The following is an 18,447-nucleotide window of genomic DNA, read 5'->3' on the forward strand; positions in this document are numbered from 1 at the left end:
AAAAGGGCAGCAGCAGAGAAGGACGGGGCAGAAGGAGTTGGAGGGCCAGTCGACGCAGAGCGAGAGCGACAGAGAGCGAGACGAAGACGACGACGCGGGAGGCTGAAAAGCAACCGAAGAGCGAGCAGTGGAGGAGGAGCTGAAAAAATAAACAAAGTCACAAAACCGCTCGCCGTCATGTCTGTTCTTGGTGGTCCATGGAACCCGGAGGGAGGAAGACCTCTACAATTGGCACCCACGCACCTGCCGTCCATCTCGGAGCCGGTCCCTGCGCGCCCCGCCTCTCTGCAGGTCTGCCGGCCACGCCTCCTCACAAAGATATTCAACACTCTCCTGGCTAAAGTGGATAGTGCACCCCTCCAATTCGTCACGTTTCATGTGTCAGGTGAACCACGACAAAACGGGGCCATATGAATCCCCTTCCTACTGTATTCTGAAAAAAAAGATTAGTTGGTATCGGTTTGGAGCAGCGTATCAGCCTGAGAGTGTGGACATAGATCATTCTGTCTGCACCAGTCAAGCAGGAAAACGTTGAATCACAACAGATTACGTCACTTAATGACCAACCGGAACCTTCATGGTGACTTGTGTATCCGTCATGCTGACTTTGTTTTGGGCTGAAGAGCATGTTACGGTTTTAAAGAGGTCAAATCTGTCGCAGACGTCTCTGCCCTCTGATTATGCTTTGGCAACAAACCAGGACATGCTGCTGAGTGACATGCGTGCACTAAAAATAGCAACACCCAAGCTTCTAATTCCAATCTCCATCTTGTCTTTCACTAAAAGTTGGTGTAAACAATTTTTGACAAGGAACAAATTATATGTGGATGTACTAGGGTTGTACGGTATACCGGTATTAGTATAGTACCGCGATACTAATGAAGCATTTTCGGTACTATACCACCTCTGAAAAGTACCGGTCCGGAATATGTACTGTACTGTGCAATCTACTAATAAAAGTTTCAATCAATCAATCAATCAATCAAAGCTCACCGGCGTCAAAATGTAAACAAACGCCATTGGTGGATCTACACCTAACATCCACTGTAATGATACCAAGTACAGTAGCGTATCTAGTCGTTACGACTATGATTACATCGATATTTTTTGGCGTCACAACATCTTCTTTCGTTTTTTAAAATGTATATTGCAGGGGTCGGCAACCCAAAATGTTGAAAGAGCCATATTGGACCAAAAATACAAAAACAACTTTGTCTGGAGCCTCAAAAAATTAAAAGCCATATTACATACAGATAGCGTGTCATGAGATATAAATGTAATTAAGAGGACTTAAAGGAAACTAAATGAGCTCAAAAATAGCTACAAATGAGGCATAATGATGCAATGTGTACATATAGCTAGCCTAAATAGCATGTTTGCATCGATTAGCTTGCAGTCATGCAGTGACCAAATATGTCTGATTAGCACTCCACACAAGTCAATAACATCAACAAAACTCACCGTTGTGCATTCACGCACAACGCTAAAAGTTTGGTGGACAAAATGAGACAGAAAAAGAAGTGGCATAAAACACGTCCTAGAAAGTCGGAGAAAGTTCTACATGTAAACAAACTAAGGTGAGTTCAAGGACCGCCAAAATTAGTAGGTCAAAACAGCGCTCGCCAAATACTCGAATCAGGGAAGCATGTTTAATACAAACAGTGTGCTTTATAACAATTAGTGTCATGTTTGTCCTCCTACAGAAACCATACTAAAACAAAAAATATATATTTTTCCCCCCTCATCTTTTTCCATTTTTCATACGTTTTTGGAAAAAGCTCCAGAGAGCCACTAGGGCGGCGCTAAAGAGCCGCGGGTTGCCGACCCCCCGGTATATTGTGTTTATAAACTCAGGAAATATGTCCCTGGACACATGAGGACTTTGAATATGACCAATGTAGGATCCTGTAACGACTTTACCGTGAATTGATTTACATCAGGGGTGTCCAAAGTGCGGCCCGGGGGCCATTTGAGGCCCGCGGCTAATTGTTTACCGGCCCGCCACACATTCTGGAAATACTATTGTAAAAATAAAAAAGAACATTAAAAAAAGTGGAATGAGGTGAAATCTAACGAGAAAAAGTTGCAATGTTGACACAAAAGCTGCCATGCAGGCTGTTTTTTTTTTTTCTTTTGTCTTTTATTTTTATTTTTTTGCCATTGCTCCAAAAAAAAAAAAAAAAAGACAAAAAATCCATGTTATAATGAATTATTTTCAGGGCTCCAATTACTTAAAATATTTCACTTTAAAATGTTTTATGTGGTAAATATTGCATATATTGTGTAGTAGCTAGAGATGTCCGATAATATCGGCCTGCCGATATTATCGGCCAATAAATGCGTTAAAATGTAATATCAGAAATTATCGGTATCGTTTTTTTAATTATCGGTATCGTTTTTTTTTGTTTTTGTTTTTTTTACACTCATTCACACTCATTCACACAAAAGGGTTGTTTCTTTCTGTTATTAATATCCAATCCGATCCAATCCACTTTATTTATATAGCACATTTACACAACAAGAACGTTTCCAAAGTGCTGCACAGCCATGTTAAAAACAATATTAAAAACAATATTAAAAACGATATTAAAAACAATATTAAAAACAATATTATGCTACACCAATAACTGAATAAAAACAAAGAATAAATGAATAGAAAACCAATACAGAGACAATATAAAAAATAAATATGATTAAATAAATATTCTGGTTCCTACATTATATATAAATATATATAAATACAGTCTGCAAGGGATACAGTCCGTAAGCACACATGATTGTGCGTGCTGCTGGTCCACTAATAGTACTAACCTTTAACAGTTAATTTTACTAATTTCCATTAATTACTAGTTTCAATGTAACTGTTTTTATATTGTTTTAATTTCTTTTTTATTCAAGAAAATGTTTTTAATTTATTTATCTTATTTTATTTTATTAATTATTTTTTTTAAAGTGCCTTATCTTCACCATACCTGGTTGTCCAAATTAGGCATAATAATGTGTTAATTCCACGACTGTATATATCGGTTGATATCGGTATCGGTTGATATCGGTATCGGTAATTAAAGAGTTGGACAATATCGGAATATCGGATATCGGCAAAAAGCCATTATCGGACATCCCTAGTAGTAGCCATATAAAAACATCAAAGTTTTCTTTGACAAAAGCGCATAAAACAAACAAAATAATAGTTCCAGCATAAAATGGACAGATATATCTGAAGTCGATCTCGTAACTTAAGTGTTGAAAGTAAAAGAAAAACCTAATAAAAATGTATCACTTTATGAGTGGGGCACCTTTTGGATCCCAAATATATTTAGTGATTTTTTATTTATCTTTTCACTGTGATTACTCCAAAATATGAAAGGATTAAAATCAATGGTGTCCTGCATTATTGATCTTTTAGGGCTCTAATTACTAAATACTGCATATTTCAGTTTTACTATAAAAAAACTAAGTTGTTTTTGACAGAAAAGCCATTAAACATTTTTTTTAATTTGTATTACTTTATATCAACTTGAAGTTGATATAGAGATTTACTGTAAGCATTAAATCATTTAAAAAAAATAATAATCTGACTTATTTTTAACATTTTAATGACTGAGACCCTTTATGGTCCCCGGGACCCCTAAAGGTAAAATAAATTAAAAAAATCCATATATTGTGTTATGGTTTGAAAATGAAAAATATCAAAATGGCCCACACATGCTTTAATTTTTCCGTGTGCGGCCCTCAGTGGAAAAAGTTTGGACACCCCTGATTTACATGGACCCCGACTTAAACAAGTTGAAAAACGTATTCGGGTGTTACCATTTAGTGGTCAATTGTACGGAATATGTACTGTGCTATGCAATCTACTAATAAAAGTTCAAATCAATCAATGGTATCGAATTGATACCCAAATTTGTGGTATCATCCAAAACTAATGTAAAGTACCAAACAACAGAAGAATAAGTGATTATTACATTTTAACAGAAGTGTATATAGAACATGTTTAAAGAGAAAGTAACTAACAGTAAATGAACAAGTCGATTAATAATTCATTTTCTACCACTTGTCCTTAATAATGTTGACAAAATAATAGATTGATAAATGACACAATATGTTACTGCATATGTCAGCAGCTAAATTAGGAGCCTTTGTTTGTTTACTTACTAATAAAAGACAAGTTGTCTTGTATGTTCATTATTTTATTTAAGGACAAACTTGCAATAAGAAACATATGTTTAATGTACAGTCATATTTTTTGGTTAAAATAAAGCCAATAATGCATTTTTTTGTAAAAAAAAAAACCCCTTTTTTTTATGGTTAATTTACTCTAAATTTCTAGTGTAATTTTTCAATTTTTTTTAAATAGTTTATAAAACTGTAGAATTGAAGACATTATCTGTAAATAAACAATCCGCCTGTTATTTTAAGTAGTATGCCAGTAATGACTATTTCTATTTTTTACAGAAAAATACCAAATTAATTATACATAGCATTTTCTGTTTTCTTAAATTACTTTCGAATTCATGTAAAATTACAGTAATTATCTTTCATTAAATATGTAGCTCGTTATATAAAAGTCTATGTCCATACTAACAATCTAACTAAATAAAGGTATTTTTCTGCAGAACTGTTTGCATCGTCACTTTATTAAAGGTGGTTGATCTTAACAATTCAGAAAAAATCTGTAAAATAATGGTATTTTTCTGTGGAACTGCCAGCATTGTCACTTCATTAAAGGTGTTTGATCGTAATCATTTGGAAAAACTCTGTAGAATAAAGGTATTTTTCTGCAGAACTGTTCGCATCGTCACAGGTGGTTGATCTAAATAATTTAGTAAAAATCTATAAAATTACGATATTTTTCCGCAAAACGTTTCATGAAAATTTCTGTAAATATAATGTTTTTGATCAATATTTGGTTTACAATGTTTTACTTTCATTTCATGGTTTTCGTTTGGCAGACGTAGCTGCCAGTAGATGACCGTTTTTTTACAGACTTTTTTTTTTACAGTGTACTCAATATAGGTCATCAAATCTCAGCAACAAGCTGTAATATCTTACTGAGATCATTTAGGACCAAAACCCTTAAAACAAGTAAAACACTCTCACATAAAATCTGCTTAGTGAGAAGAATGATCTTATAAGACAGAAAATAAGCAAATATCACCCTTATTTGAGATATTTCATCTTACTTAGATTTCAGTTTTTGCAGTGTAGATGTACTATAGTTCCCTATCTCTCCAATCCATGGATTCGTTCTTGGCAATTAGTATCCACTGTGGGAAGACGTGATTAAGGAATGTTTCTCTCTCTCCCTCTCTCCATTTAAAACGTATATAAAACATTTCCTGTCAAACTGACCATAATTGAGACCGTTTGAGGCTCGTCTGGGTCGGGGGAAATTTTCAGATTTTTCAAATCCATGCAGCCTGCATGTCCAAACTCTTTAAACCAGAGGTACACTGCAAAAAGTCAGTGTTCAAAAACAAGAAAAACAAAAACAAAAATGAGGGCTATTTTATTTGAACTAAGCAAAATTATCTGCCAATAGAACAAGAAAATTTGGCTTGTCAAGACTTTCCAAAACGAGTAAAATTAGCTAACTTCAATGAACCCAAAAATACCTTAAAATAAGTATATTGTCACTAATAACAAGTGCACTTTTCTTGGTAGAAAAAAAAAGAGACCTTTCTGCTCAATATGTTGAAAAATATTCTTAAATGAAGTAAATGCTAGTGCCATTATCTTGACATAATGATATGCGCTCGGCATTACATTTCTTGAAACCAGCAAACTTATACTAAAAACTAATTTATTGTTCTTAATGGAAAGGCAACAAGGCAAGCGCTTGTTACTCTCGGGGTCTCCTAGCCGCTCAGGCAAATAATTTGGTCTAAAAATGCATTTTTCCATGGATAACATGACATCATTGCGCCAAGTGCGTGCTCTTTCAGTCAATTAGTGCGCATATATATAGCCCGGCCCCCGGCCAAAAATTGTTTTAATTGTAATTTTGAATAATTCATCTGAATGTGCATGAACTATTTCTGTTCAAAATTGTTAGAAATGTTAAATGTTTCAATATTAACTGTCAGTTTACTGTACTGTGCCAACTGTACTACTATATGAGTACGTATTGAAATAAGAAATTATTACTTTAAGAAAGTAGTTTTATACTTGTGGGTGTTGATGACACAGCTTTGCAACAGTTGATATTCTAGTTTCAAGCATGTTTTACTCAATATAGGTCATCAAATCTCAGCAACAAGCTGTAATATCTTACTGACATCATTTAGGACCAAAACCCTTAAAACAAGTAAAACACTCTAACATAAAATCTGCATAGTGAGAAGAATTATCTTATCAGACAGAAAATAAGCAAATATCACCCTTATTTGAGATATTTCATCTTACTTAGATTTCAGTTTTTGCAGTGTACGGCCGACGAGATCAAGCACAAAACGACCATTTTTCCGTCCCTCAATTACAGCCGGGAGGCCCAAAAAGAACTACTGTAAGTCGGTTGTACTATTCTCAGCTCAGGAACTCCATTCTACTGGGTAATTACGGTCAGAAGCGCATGTTTACTGTGCAAAGGAAGCGCACGTCAACACTTGGCTGGGGAACAAGGGACAGACTGCGATGGGGGAGCTGGGAATAAGGACAGATAATGAGACGGAGGGAGGAGTGGCTGGAAAGGACGGAGACAATGTTGACAGAAGACGGTCGAGAGAGAGAGAGAGAGGGGAAACGACATCACCACTTGACCAGACTACTGTAGCATCCATCATGGGAACCCACTCTGATCAGCATGCTGGGTCACCAGACGTCACTGAATACATCTCGCCATATTTTGTTTAAAACTTTCATTCCGCGAGAGTCTCACCGAGCTACATTATGCCTCTGGGACATTCTTTTCGGATACTTAGAGATTTGACATGCCTGCGCTCGACTTGGAGGTGGAGCACAGGTCACCTGGTCAACAAGGTAAGCCACGCCCACAGCCTTCCCGTTTGGAGAATTAGGTGTTGCTCGACAGAACTCCATTGTTTTAGAAGGACTTTCTACAAAGAAAGCTCTTGAACTGGGTAAGAAGCTACTTAACCAACAAGGAGCAATACAGTCACGATTAAAAGTTGACATACACGTGTAAAGAACATCATGTCATGGCTGTCTTGAGTTGCCAATCATTTCTACAACTCTTAATTTTTTTAATAGAGTGATTGGAGCACATACTTGTTGGTCACAAAAAACATTCATCAAGTTTGGTTCTTTTATGAATTTATTATGGGTCTACTGAAAATGTGAGCAAATCTGCTGGGTCAAAAGTATACATACAGCAATGTTAATATTTGGCAAGTTTCACTGCAATAAGGCACTTTTGGTAGCCATCCACAAACTTCTGGTTGGATTTTTGACCACTCCTCTTGACAAAATTGGTGCAGTTCAGCTAAATGTGTTGTTTTTTTCTGACACAGACTTGTTTCTTCAGCATTGTCCACACGTTTGAGTCAGGACTTTGGGAAGGCCATTCTAAAACCTTCATTCTAGCCCAGGGGTGCTCACACTTTTTCTGCAGGCGAGCTACTTTTCAATTGATCAAGTCACAGGGATCTACCTCATTCATATATATAATTTATATTTACTTATTTATGAAATATATGTTTTTGTTAACAAGTTAAAGGTGTTTAATGATAATGCAAGCATGTTTAACACATATAGTTAATATTGTTAATAAATAAAAGGTGTTTAATGATAATACAAGAATGTTTAATACATATAGTTAATATTGTTAACAAGTTAAAGATGTTTAAAGATAATAAAAGCATGTTTAACACATATAGTTAATATTGTTAACAAGTTAAAGGTGTTTAAAGATAATACAAGCATGTTTAACACATATAGTTAATATTGTTAACAAGTTAAAGGTGGTTGATGTTAATACAAGCATGTTTAACACATATAGTTAATATTGTTAACAAGTTAAAGGTGTTTAAAGATAATACAAGCATGTTTAACACATATAGTTAATATTGTTAACAAGTTAAAGGTGTTTAAAGATAATACAAGCATGTTTAACACGTATAGTTAATATTGTTAACAAGTTAAAGGTGGTTGATGTTAATACAAGCATGTTTAACACATATAGTTAATATTGTTAACAAGTTAAAGGTGTTTAAAGATAATACAAGCATGTTTAACACATATAGTTAATATTGTTAACAAGTTAAAGGTGTTTAAATATAATACAAGCATGTTTAACACATATAGTTAATATTGTTAACAAGTTAAAGGTGGTTGATGATAATACAAGCATGTTTAACACGTATAGTTAATATTGTTAACAAGTTAAAGGTGTTTAAAGACAATGCAAGCATGTTTAACACATATAGTTAATATTGTTAACAAGTTAAAAATGTTTAAAGATAATACAAGCATGTTTAACACATATAGTTAATATTGTTAACAAGTTAAAGGTGGTTGATGATAATACAAGCATGTTTAACACATATAGTTAATATTGTTAACAAGTTAAAGGTGTTTAAAGATAATACAAGCATGTTTAACACATATAGTTAATATTGTTAACAAGTTAAAGGTGGTTGATGATAATACAAGCATGTTTAACACATAGAGTTAATATTGTTAACAAGTTAAAGGTGTTTAAAGATAATACAAGCATGTTTAACACATATAGCTAATATTGTTAACAAGTTAAAGGTGTTTAATGATAATGCAAGCATGTTTAACACATATAGTTAATATTGTTAACAAGTTAATGGTGTTTAAAGACAATGCAAGCATGTTTAACACATATAGTTAATATTGTTAACAAGTTAAAGGTGATTGATGATAATACAAGCATGTTTAACACATATAGTTAGTATTGTTAACAAGTTAAAGGTGTTTAAAGATAATACAAGCATGTTTAACACATATAGTTAATATTGTTAACAAGTTAAAGGTGTTTAAAGATAATACAAGCATGTTTAACACATATAGTTAATATTGTTAACAAGTTAAAGGTGGTTGATGATAATACAAGCATGTTTAACACATATAGTTAATATTGTTAACAAGTTAAAGGTGGTTGATGATAATACAAGCATGTTTAACACATGTAGTTAATATTGTTAACAAGTTAAAGGTGTTTAATGATAATGCAAGTATGTTTAACACATATAGTTAATATTGTTAACAAGTTAAAGGTGGTTGATGATAATACAAGCATGTTTAACACATATAGTTAATATTGTTAACAAGTTAAAGGTGTTTAATGATAATACATGCATGTTTAACACATATAGTTAATACTGTTAACAAGTTAAAGGTAACAAGTTAAAGGTGTTTAAAGATAATACAAGCATGTTTAACACATATAGTTAATATTCTTAACAAGTTAAAGGTGGTTGATGATAATACAAGCATGTTTAACACATATAGTTAATATTGTTAACAAGTTAAAGGTGTTTAAAGATAATACAAGCATGTTTAACACATATAGTTAATATTGTTAACAAGTTAAAGGTGGTTGATGATAATACAAGCATGTTTAACACATATAGTTAATATTGTTAACAAGTTAAATGTGTTTAAAGATAATACAAGCATGTTTAACACATATAGTTAATATTGTTAACAAGTTAAAGGTGGTTGATGATAATACAAGCATGTTTAACACATATGGTTAATATTGTTAACAAGTTAAAGGTGTTTAAAGATAATCCAAGCATGTTTAACACATATAGTTAATATTGTTAACAAGTTAAAGGTGTTTAAAGATAATACAAGCATGTTTAACACATATAGTTAATATTGTTAACAAGTTAAAGGTGTTTAAAGATAATACAAGAATGTTTAATACATATAGTTAATATTGTTAACAAGTTAAAGGTGTTTAAAGATAATACAAGCATGTTTAACACATATAGTTAATATTGTTTACAAGTTAAAGGTGTTTAAAGATAATGCAAGCATGTTTAACACATATAGTTAATATTGTTAACAAGTTAAAGGTGTTTAAAGATAATGCAAGCATGTTTAACACACATAGTTAATATTGTTAACAAGTTAAAGGTGGTTAAAGATAATACAAGCATGTTTAACACATATAGTTAATATTGTTAACAAGTTAAAGGTGTTTAAAGATAATACAAGCATGTTTAACACATATAGTTAATATTGTTAACAAGTTAAAGGTGTTTAAAGATAATACAAGCATGTTTAACACATACAGTTAATATTGTTAACAAGTTAAAGGTGTTTAAAGATAATACAAGCATGTTTAACACATATAGTTAATATTGTTAACAAGTTAAAGGTGGTTAAAGATAATACAAGCATGTTTAACACATATAGATTCCTTTCTTTCATGAAGACAAGAATATAAGTTGGTGTATTACCTGATTGTGGTGACTTGCATTGATAGAATCAGACAGTGGTGCTGATAACGTCCGCATTTTCAAATGGAGGAGAACAAAAGTCCTCCTTTCTGTCCAATACCACATGAAAGTGGTTGGTTTTTGGCATCTTATTTGTCCAGCTTCCGTACTCCTTTGTATACACTTTACAAGAAATACATTGGCGGCAAACTCCGTAGCTTGCTAGCTTGTGCACGCCAGCTTTCTGAGACTCTTATGTTGTTAGCGCAGGCAGGATGAAGCAGCGCTTTTATTGTGCAACTGTGCAGTCGGTCTTTGGAGTTTTGACGACAGGTACGGCGCCAGAGTCTGTTGAAATAAAAAGAGTTTATCGCCTTCCTGTCGGTAATTTTTTCTTAATAATGAGCTGGCAGCAGCCAGCGTCATCTCAGAAGACCCTCGGGTGGCGTGAACGTCAATCAAGTGACGAAAGTGACGTCATAGTGAAGATTTGTGATCGCTCATTTTTAGGACTATTTTTTTAATGCCTGGCTGGGGATCGACTGACACACCCTCCGTGATCGACCGGTAGATCGCAATCGACGTAATGAGCACCCCTGTTCTAGCCTGATTTAGCCATTCCTTTACCACTTTTGACATGTGTTCGGGGTCATTGTCCTGTTGGAACACCCAACTGCGCCCAAGACCCAACATCCGGGCTGATGATTTTAGGTTGTCCCGAAGAATTTGGAGGTAATCTTTATTTTTCATTTCCCCATTTACTCTCTGTAAAGCACCAGTTCCATTGGCAGCAAAACAGGCCCAGAGCATAATACTACCACCACCATGCTTGACGGTAGGGATAGTGTTCCTGGGATTAAAAGCCTCACCTTTTCTCCTCCAAAAATACTATTTGTTTCATCTGACCAACATTATGTGCTCCAATCAATCTGTCACAAAAAAATAAGAGTTGTAGAAATTATTGGAAACTCAAGACAGCCATGACTTTATGTTCTTTACAAGTGTATTTAAAGGGGTAGGATTAAGTAATTTCAGCTTCTTCCTACTCCTTTTCGGACGTGCTGTAATGAAACAACTGGAAATATGTGATGCGTTACATTGTATCGTATGCACGTTCCAAATAAACTGAAACTGAACTCACCTGAAATTGACTTCGAGTGGCGCATTGGCAGCCATGTTTGCTACCAGACGAACGGTTGCTCCTGTGATGTCTAAAGCAGCAATGGTGCACATTGCAAAAAGTCAGTGTTCTAAAACAAGAAAAAAAAAGCAAACATTAGGGGTATTTTATTTGAACTAAGCAGAATTATCTGCCAATAGAACAAGACAATTCGGCTTGTAAAGACTTTCCAAAACAAGTAAAATTAGCTAACCTCAATGGACCCAAAAATACCTTAAAATAAGTATATTCTCACTAATAACAAGTGCACTTTTCTTGGTAGGAAAAAAATGAGACCTTTTTGCTCAATATGTTAAATGAAGTAAATGCTAGTGCCATTATCTTGACATAATGATATGTGCTCGGCATCATGATTTTTTTTTTTCATGCTTGAAGTAAGAAATTATTACTTTAAAAAGGTAGTTTTATACTTTGCAACAGTTGATATTCTAGTTCCAAGCATGTTTTACTCAATATAGGTCATCAAATCTCAGCTACAAGCTGTAATATCTTACTGAGATCAAAACACTTAAAACAAGTAAAACATAAATTATCCTATCAGACAGAAAATAAGCGAATATCACCCTTATTTGAGATATTTAATCTTACTTAGATTTCAGTTTTTGCAGGGCACCACGCTGTTTTCCTTTCCAAACGGTGGCCTCCGCTCGGTGTCAAACCACCGAAGAGGTTGCGTCCCTGAGGCGGGATTAGCGCCACGGCTTCAGCCTCCGTGTTGAAGCACATGATCAGATAACAATCATTGTCCAACTGACACAATTCCATCCGACTCTTTTACCAAAAGCCTCGTCTGAATATGCTGCGTGGATGCATTTGCAATATAAGTCACATGTCATTCTATACCATGAAGTTTGCTTATGATTTCTCCTCTCACTCCCTCTAGGGCTCAACAAGGTCCTGCAAGAGTGCCGAAATAAAGCGAAAGCAGTCACGGTAAGGCATAACGTGATCGCACAAACACGCTTGAATAGGGATGGCTGCCAAATTTGGTACTTTTGTAGGCACACACACACCGAATTCTGTTGGTACTACCAGATATCGAATCCAAATGAAATAAAACGAAACATTGCCACGTTTCGATACCTTTGTTGCATGTGACGTCGCCGGCGCGAATACTTGGCGGGGAAACAAGCACTCAATCAGCACTCAGAGCGGACTCGGTCGGACTGTGTCTAGGTCAGGGGTGTCAAACTCATTTTCATTGAGCGTGGCAGTAATGACTGAGGGCCGCTTTAAAAAAAAATAAAAAAATGACATTATGCATGTGGGTAATAACTTGATTAATCGAAATATTGGATTTTTTTTTTTTTTATGTATAACTTGCTTTAAAATCATAAATAAAGGTGACGAACAGATATTTAACTATTTGTTTTTATCTCACAAAATTAGTTTTGCAATACAGTATATAATAATATAATTGGCATGATCGGGTAATATTAAAGTTTAAAATATGCATTTTTTTTTTCCCTGTCGAAATTGAAAGAACGAATGCATTTAGTTAAGGGTGTACGGTACACAAAAATTTCGGTTCGGTACATACCTCGGTTTAGAGGTCACGGTTCGGTTCATTTTCGGTACAGTAAGAAAACAACAAAATATACACTACCGTTCAAAAGTTTGGGGTCACATTGAAATGTCCTTATTTTCAATGAAGATAACTTTAAACTAGTCTTAACTTGAAAGAAATACACTCTATACATTGCTAATGTGGTAAATGACTATTCTAGCTGCAAATGTCTGCTTTTTGGTGCAATATCTACATCGGCCCATTTCCAGCAACTATCACTCCAGTGTTCTAATGGTACAATGTGTTTGCTCATTGGCTCAGAAGGCTAATTGATGATTAGAAAACCCTTGTGCAATCATGTTCACACATCTGAAAACAGTTTAGCTTGTTACAGAAGCTACAAAACTGACCTTCCTTTGCGCAGATTGAGTTTCTGGAGCATCACATTTGTGGGGTCAATGAAACGCTCAAAATGGCCAGAAAAAGAGAACTTTCATCTGAAACTCGACAGTCTATTCTTGTTCTTAGAAATGAAGGCTATTCCACAAAATTGTCTGGGTGACCCCAAACTTTTGAACGGTAGTGTACATTTTACGGTTATTTATTTACCAACATTTGTAAACAATGGCTTTATCCTTTTAACATAGCAATAACATACATATACACACAGGGTCCATTGCCAGGGTTAATGCAGTCAACATATATAAAATAAAAACTAAATAAATAAGGCTGAGAATTGGTTTCTTAACAAAACCTTTCTATGTATAAAGTGCAACATTTCCACATATAAAGTGCAACATTAAACTGCTTCAAGTTGTTGCTCAGATTAAATAAAATGACAAAACTTTTCTTCTACATACAAAAAGTGCAACATTAAACAGTTTCAAGTGAACTTGATGAAATACCCTTTCACTGGGCACGGAGCTAGCAGGTATGGCGAGGTAGTGCCTGGCTAACTTGGCAGTAAGAGGGTATATGGGCTCATTGTTCTTCCACCATAGAAGTGGGTCAAAATCTAGTTTTTAATGCAATACGGTCTTAAACTGCATTTGTTATTGCTTTAGCCCTGCCTGACTCGCCGAGGAGAGGCTGCTTGAATGCGGTGGGAGCTGTGTTTGTTCGTCTTTCTCTTCGTCGTAGCGATGTTATCCATTGCTGTATCGCACCGCGAAACCCAAATGTTCCCAAACGGGAGATCTTAACGAGGCAGGAGGATCTTCCAGCTCTGACTTTTGCATGTTGTAGTAGCCCGGTCGTTGCTAGCATGCCGTGTGTTGTTTACACAACGTGCGGTACGCTACTTAATATGTCCGTGTGGAAACTCGTTCGGTACACCTCCGAACCGAACCGAATCGGGTTCAATACAAATACACGTACCGTTACACCCTTACATTTAGTAAAAAAAACAAACGTTTATGGACGGTCTCCCGGGAGACATCCAAAAAAAATGCAGTGTAACAACAATTCTTCGACTTTATATGAAAAGCAAATGATCTGTAAAACTGTCGCCTGTCCCAGGAGTCAGAGTATGGTCCAGGCCATGGAGGAGAGCTACGAGGTGGACCTGATTTACATCACGGAAAGGATCATCTCCCTCTCTTTCCCGGGCGCCGCCGAGGAGCAGAGCTACACCGCCCAACTCAAGGAGGTGGCGGCCATGCTGCGGTCCAAACACAGCGACCACTACCTGGTGACTAAATGCCCCTCCCTCACAGTCTCCCTGTGAGCTTTTTGTGCACTGACAATTGTACTCGCTGATTCCAGGTGCTCAACCTGAGCGAGTTGAGGAATGACCTGGCAACGCTAAACCCCAAGGTAGACACACTTGAGATGAAAGAAACCATAATGTTTGCATTAGAGCAGGGGTCGGCAACCCAAAATGTTCAAAGAGCCATATTGGACCAAAAATACAAAAAAGAAAATCTAACTGGAGCCGCAAAAAATGAAAAGCCTTATATAAGTGTTACAAACCCCGTTTCCATATGAGTTGCACTACAAAGACAACATATTTGATGTTCAAACTCACAAACTTTTTTTTTTTTTGCAAATAATAATTAACTTAGAATTCCATGGCTGCAGCACGTGCCAAAGTAGTTGGGAAAGGGCATGTTCACCACTGTGTTACATGGCCTTTCCTTTTAACAACACTCAGTAAACGTTTGGGAACTGAGGAAACACAATTTTTGAAGCTTCTCAGGTGGAATTCTTTCCCATTCTTGCTTGATGTACAGCTTAAGTTGTTCAACAGTCCGGGGGTCTCCCTTCTGATATTTTAGGCTTCATAATGCGCCACACATTTTCAATGCCTGGACTACAGGCAGGCCAGTCTAGTACCCGCACTCTTTTACTATGAAGCCACGTTGATGTAACACGTGGCTTGGCATTGTCTTGCTGAAATAAGCAGGGGCGTCCATGGCAACATATGTTGCTCCAAAACCTGTATGTACCTTTCAGCATTAATGGCGCCTTCACATATGTGTAAGTTACCCATGTCTTGGGCACTAATACACCCCCATACCATCACACATGCTGGCTTTTACACTTTGCGCCTATAACAATCTGGATGGTTCTTTTCCTCTTTGGTCCAAAAACAATTTGAAATGTGGACTCGTCAGACCGCAGAACACTTTTCCACTTTGTATCAGTCCATCTTAGATGAGCTCAGGCCCAGCGAAGCCGACGGCGCTTCCGGGTGTTGTTGATAAACGGTTTTCGCCTTGCATAGGAGAGTTTTAACTTGCACTTACAAATGTAGCGACCAACTGTAGTTACTGACAGTGGGTTTCTGAAGTGGTCCTGAGCCCATGTGGTGATATCCTTTACACAGTGATGTGGCTTGTTGATGCAGTACAGCCTGAGGGATGGAAGGTCACGGGCTTAGCTGCTTACGTGCAGTGATTTCTCCAGATTCTCTGAACCCTTTGATGATATTACGGAGCGTAGATGGTGAAATCCCTAAGTTCCTTGCAGTAGCTGGTTGAGAAAGGTTTTTCTTAAACTGTTCAACAATTTGCTCACGCATTTGTTGACAAAGTGGTGACCCTCGCCCCATCCTTGTTTGTGAATGACCGAGCATTTCATGGAATCTACTTTTATACCCAATCATGGCACCCACCTGTTCCCAATTAGCCTGCACACCTGTGGGATGTTCCAAATAAGTGTTTGATGAGCATTTCTCAACTTTATCAGTATTTATTGCCACCTTTCCCAACTTCTTTGTCACGTGTTGCTGGCATCAAATTCTAAAGTTAATGATTATTTGCAAAAAAAAAATAAAGTTTATGAGTTTGAACATCAAATATGTTGTCTTTGTAGCATATTCAACTGAATATGGGTTGAAAATTATTTGCAAATCATTGTATTCCGTTTATATTTACATCTAACACCATTTCCCAACTCATATGGAAACGGGGTTTGTATAAGAACGCAACACATGATGTATGTACTATCAAAGGCTTTCGTTGACAGAAATGTTGTATTTCAATTTGTATTCTACACATTTTTTCAACATTGGAAATCATTAGTAAAATGGAGGAGATAACTCCTGGAAATTACTGGCTTATAATGGCCAAAGGTATAGACGTGTGTGTCCAAGTTTAGGGAAACGGCAGGCTGTCTTCTTCTAATGGATTTATTACAATCTTTGCAAGCTGGGTAACGTTTGCTGTGGTCTGGAACGAGGTCTTACTTTGCATTTTGCGCCGCAGGTGCTGGAGTTTGGCTGGCCGGACCACCACGCGCCGCCGCTGGACAAGATCTGCAGCATGTGCAAGGCCATCGACATGTGGCTGAACGGCGACCTGCACAACGTGGTGGTCCTTCACAACAAAGTAAGCCCCCCTGTCCATGCCTGCTTGATAACACAACGTTGCAGATGCCTCACCCGGTCTGTGGTTGTGTGTGACAGGGGAACCGAGGTCGTACGGGGGTGGTGGTGGCCGCCTACATGCACTACAGCAACATATCGGCAAGGTAGCTAAAACCATCCATCCAGCCATCCATCTTCTTCCGCTTATCCGAGGTCGGATCGCAGGGGCAGCAGCCTAAGCAGGAAAGCCCAGACTTTCCTCTCCCCAGCCACTTCGTCCAGCTGTTCCCGGGGCATCCCGAGGGGTTCCCAGGCCAGCCGGGAGACATAGTCTTCCCAACGTGTCCTGGGTCTTCCCTGTGGCCTCCTAACGGTTGGATGTGCCCTAAACACCTCCCTAGGGAGGCGTTCGGTTGGCATCCAGACCAGATGCCCGAACCACCTCATCTGGCTCCTCTCGATGTGGAGGAGCAGCGGCTTTACTTTGAGCTCCCTCCGGATGGCAGAGCTTCTCACCCTATCTCTAATGTACCCGTGATCTTGTCCTTTCGGTCATAACCCAAAGCTCATGACCATAGGTGAGGATGGGAACGTAGATCGACCGGTAAATTGAGAGCTTTGCCTTCCGGCTCAGCTCCTTCTTCACCACAACGGGTCGATACAGCGTCCGCATTACTGAAGACGCCGCACCGATCCGCCTGTCGATCTCACGATCCACTCTTCCCTCACTTGTGAACAAGACTCCTAGGTACTTGAACTCCTCCACTTGGGGCAAAGTCTCCTCCCCAACCCGGAGATGGCACTCCACCCTTTTCCGGGCGAGAACCATGGACTCGGACTTGGAGGTGCTGATTCTCATCCCAGTCGCTTCACACTCGGCTGCGAACCAATCCAGTGAGAGCTGAAGATCCTGGCCAGATGAAGCCATCAGGACCACATCATCTGCAAAAAGCAGAGACCTAATCCTGCAGCCACCAAACTGGATCCCCTCAATGCCTTGACTGCGCCTAGAAATTCTGTCCATAAAAGTTATGAACAGAATCGGTGACAAAGGGCAGTCTTGGCGGAGTCCAACCCTCACTGGAAACGCGTCCGACTTACTGCCGGCAATGCGGACCAAGCTCTGACACTGATAGTACAGGGAGCGGACTGCCACAATCAGACAGTCCGATACCCCATACTCTCTGAGCACTCCCCATAGGTCTTCCAGAGGGACACGGTCGAATGCCTTCTCCAAGTCCACAAAGCCCATGTAGACTGGTTGGGCAAACTCCCATGCACCCTCAAGGACCCTGCCCTCAACCTCCCTGGTAGCTAAAACCCCTTCTTGGAATTTGCTGCCTCATGATTGTTGGCGTTGATATGAAAAAGCAGCATTCGACAACATTGAACCCCCCTAGTCCTTTCTAAAGCCTCGAGGTCCGTGTGAGTCCGCCGTGTGATTATTGTGGCAAAACAAGCCGGGTTTATTGTTCTGGATCCCTGCGAGCGAGCAGCCCGGAGAGTCATCATTTTTTTAATGCGGCCAGATGTTGATAGAACTTGGGAGATACTTTGAAACCCTGCAGGTTGGAAACAA

The 18,447-nt window shown here is 37.7% G+C and overlaps 1 protein-coding gene across 5 annotated transcripts in view; it reads left to right on the forward strand.

Moving 5' to 3' along the window:
- tns1a (tensin 1a) overlaps positions 1-18,447 on the forward strand; it is a 223,821-nt gene that overhangs the window by 137,576 nt on the left and 67,798 nt on the right. For all 5 annotated transcript variants that reach the window (XM_062062313.1, XM_062062330.1, XM_062062340.1 and 2 more), the window contains 5 exons: positions 12,437-12,486; positions 14,579-14,750; positions 14,825-14,875; positions 16,768-16,890; positions 16,968-17,032. In XM_062062313.1, the coding sequence (XP_061918297.1) occupies positions 12,437-12,486; positions 14,579-14,750; positions 14,825-14,875; positions 16,768-16,890; positions 16,968-17,032 (461 nt within the window). The remainder of the gene's footprint in view (positions 1-12,436; positions 12,487-14,578; positions 14,751-14,824; positions 14,876-16,767; positions 16,891-16,967; positions 17,033-18,447) is intronic.

The sequence above is a fragment of the Entelurus aequoreus genome, linkage group LG01 (assembly GCF_033978785.1).
Source record: "Entelurus aequoreus isolate RoL-2023_Sb linkage group LG01, RoL_Eaeq_v1.1, whole genome shotgun sequence".
Classification (NCBI taxonomy): domain Eukaryota; kingdom Metazoa; phylum Chordata; class Actinopteri; order Syngnathiformes; family Syngnathidae; genus Entelurus; species Entelurus aequoreus.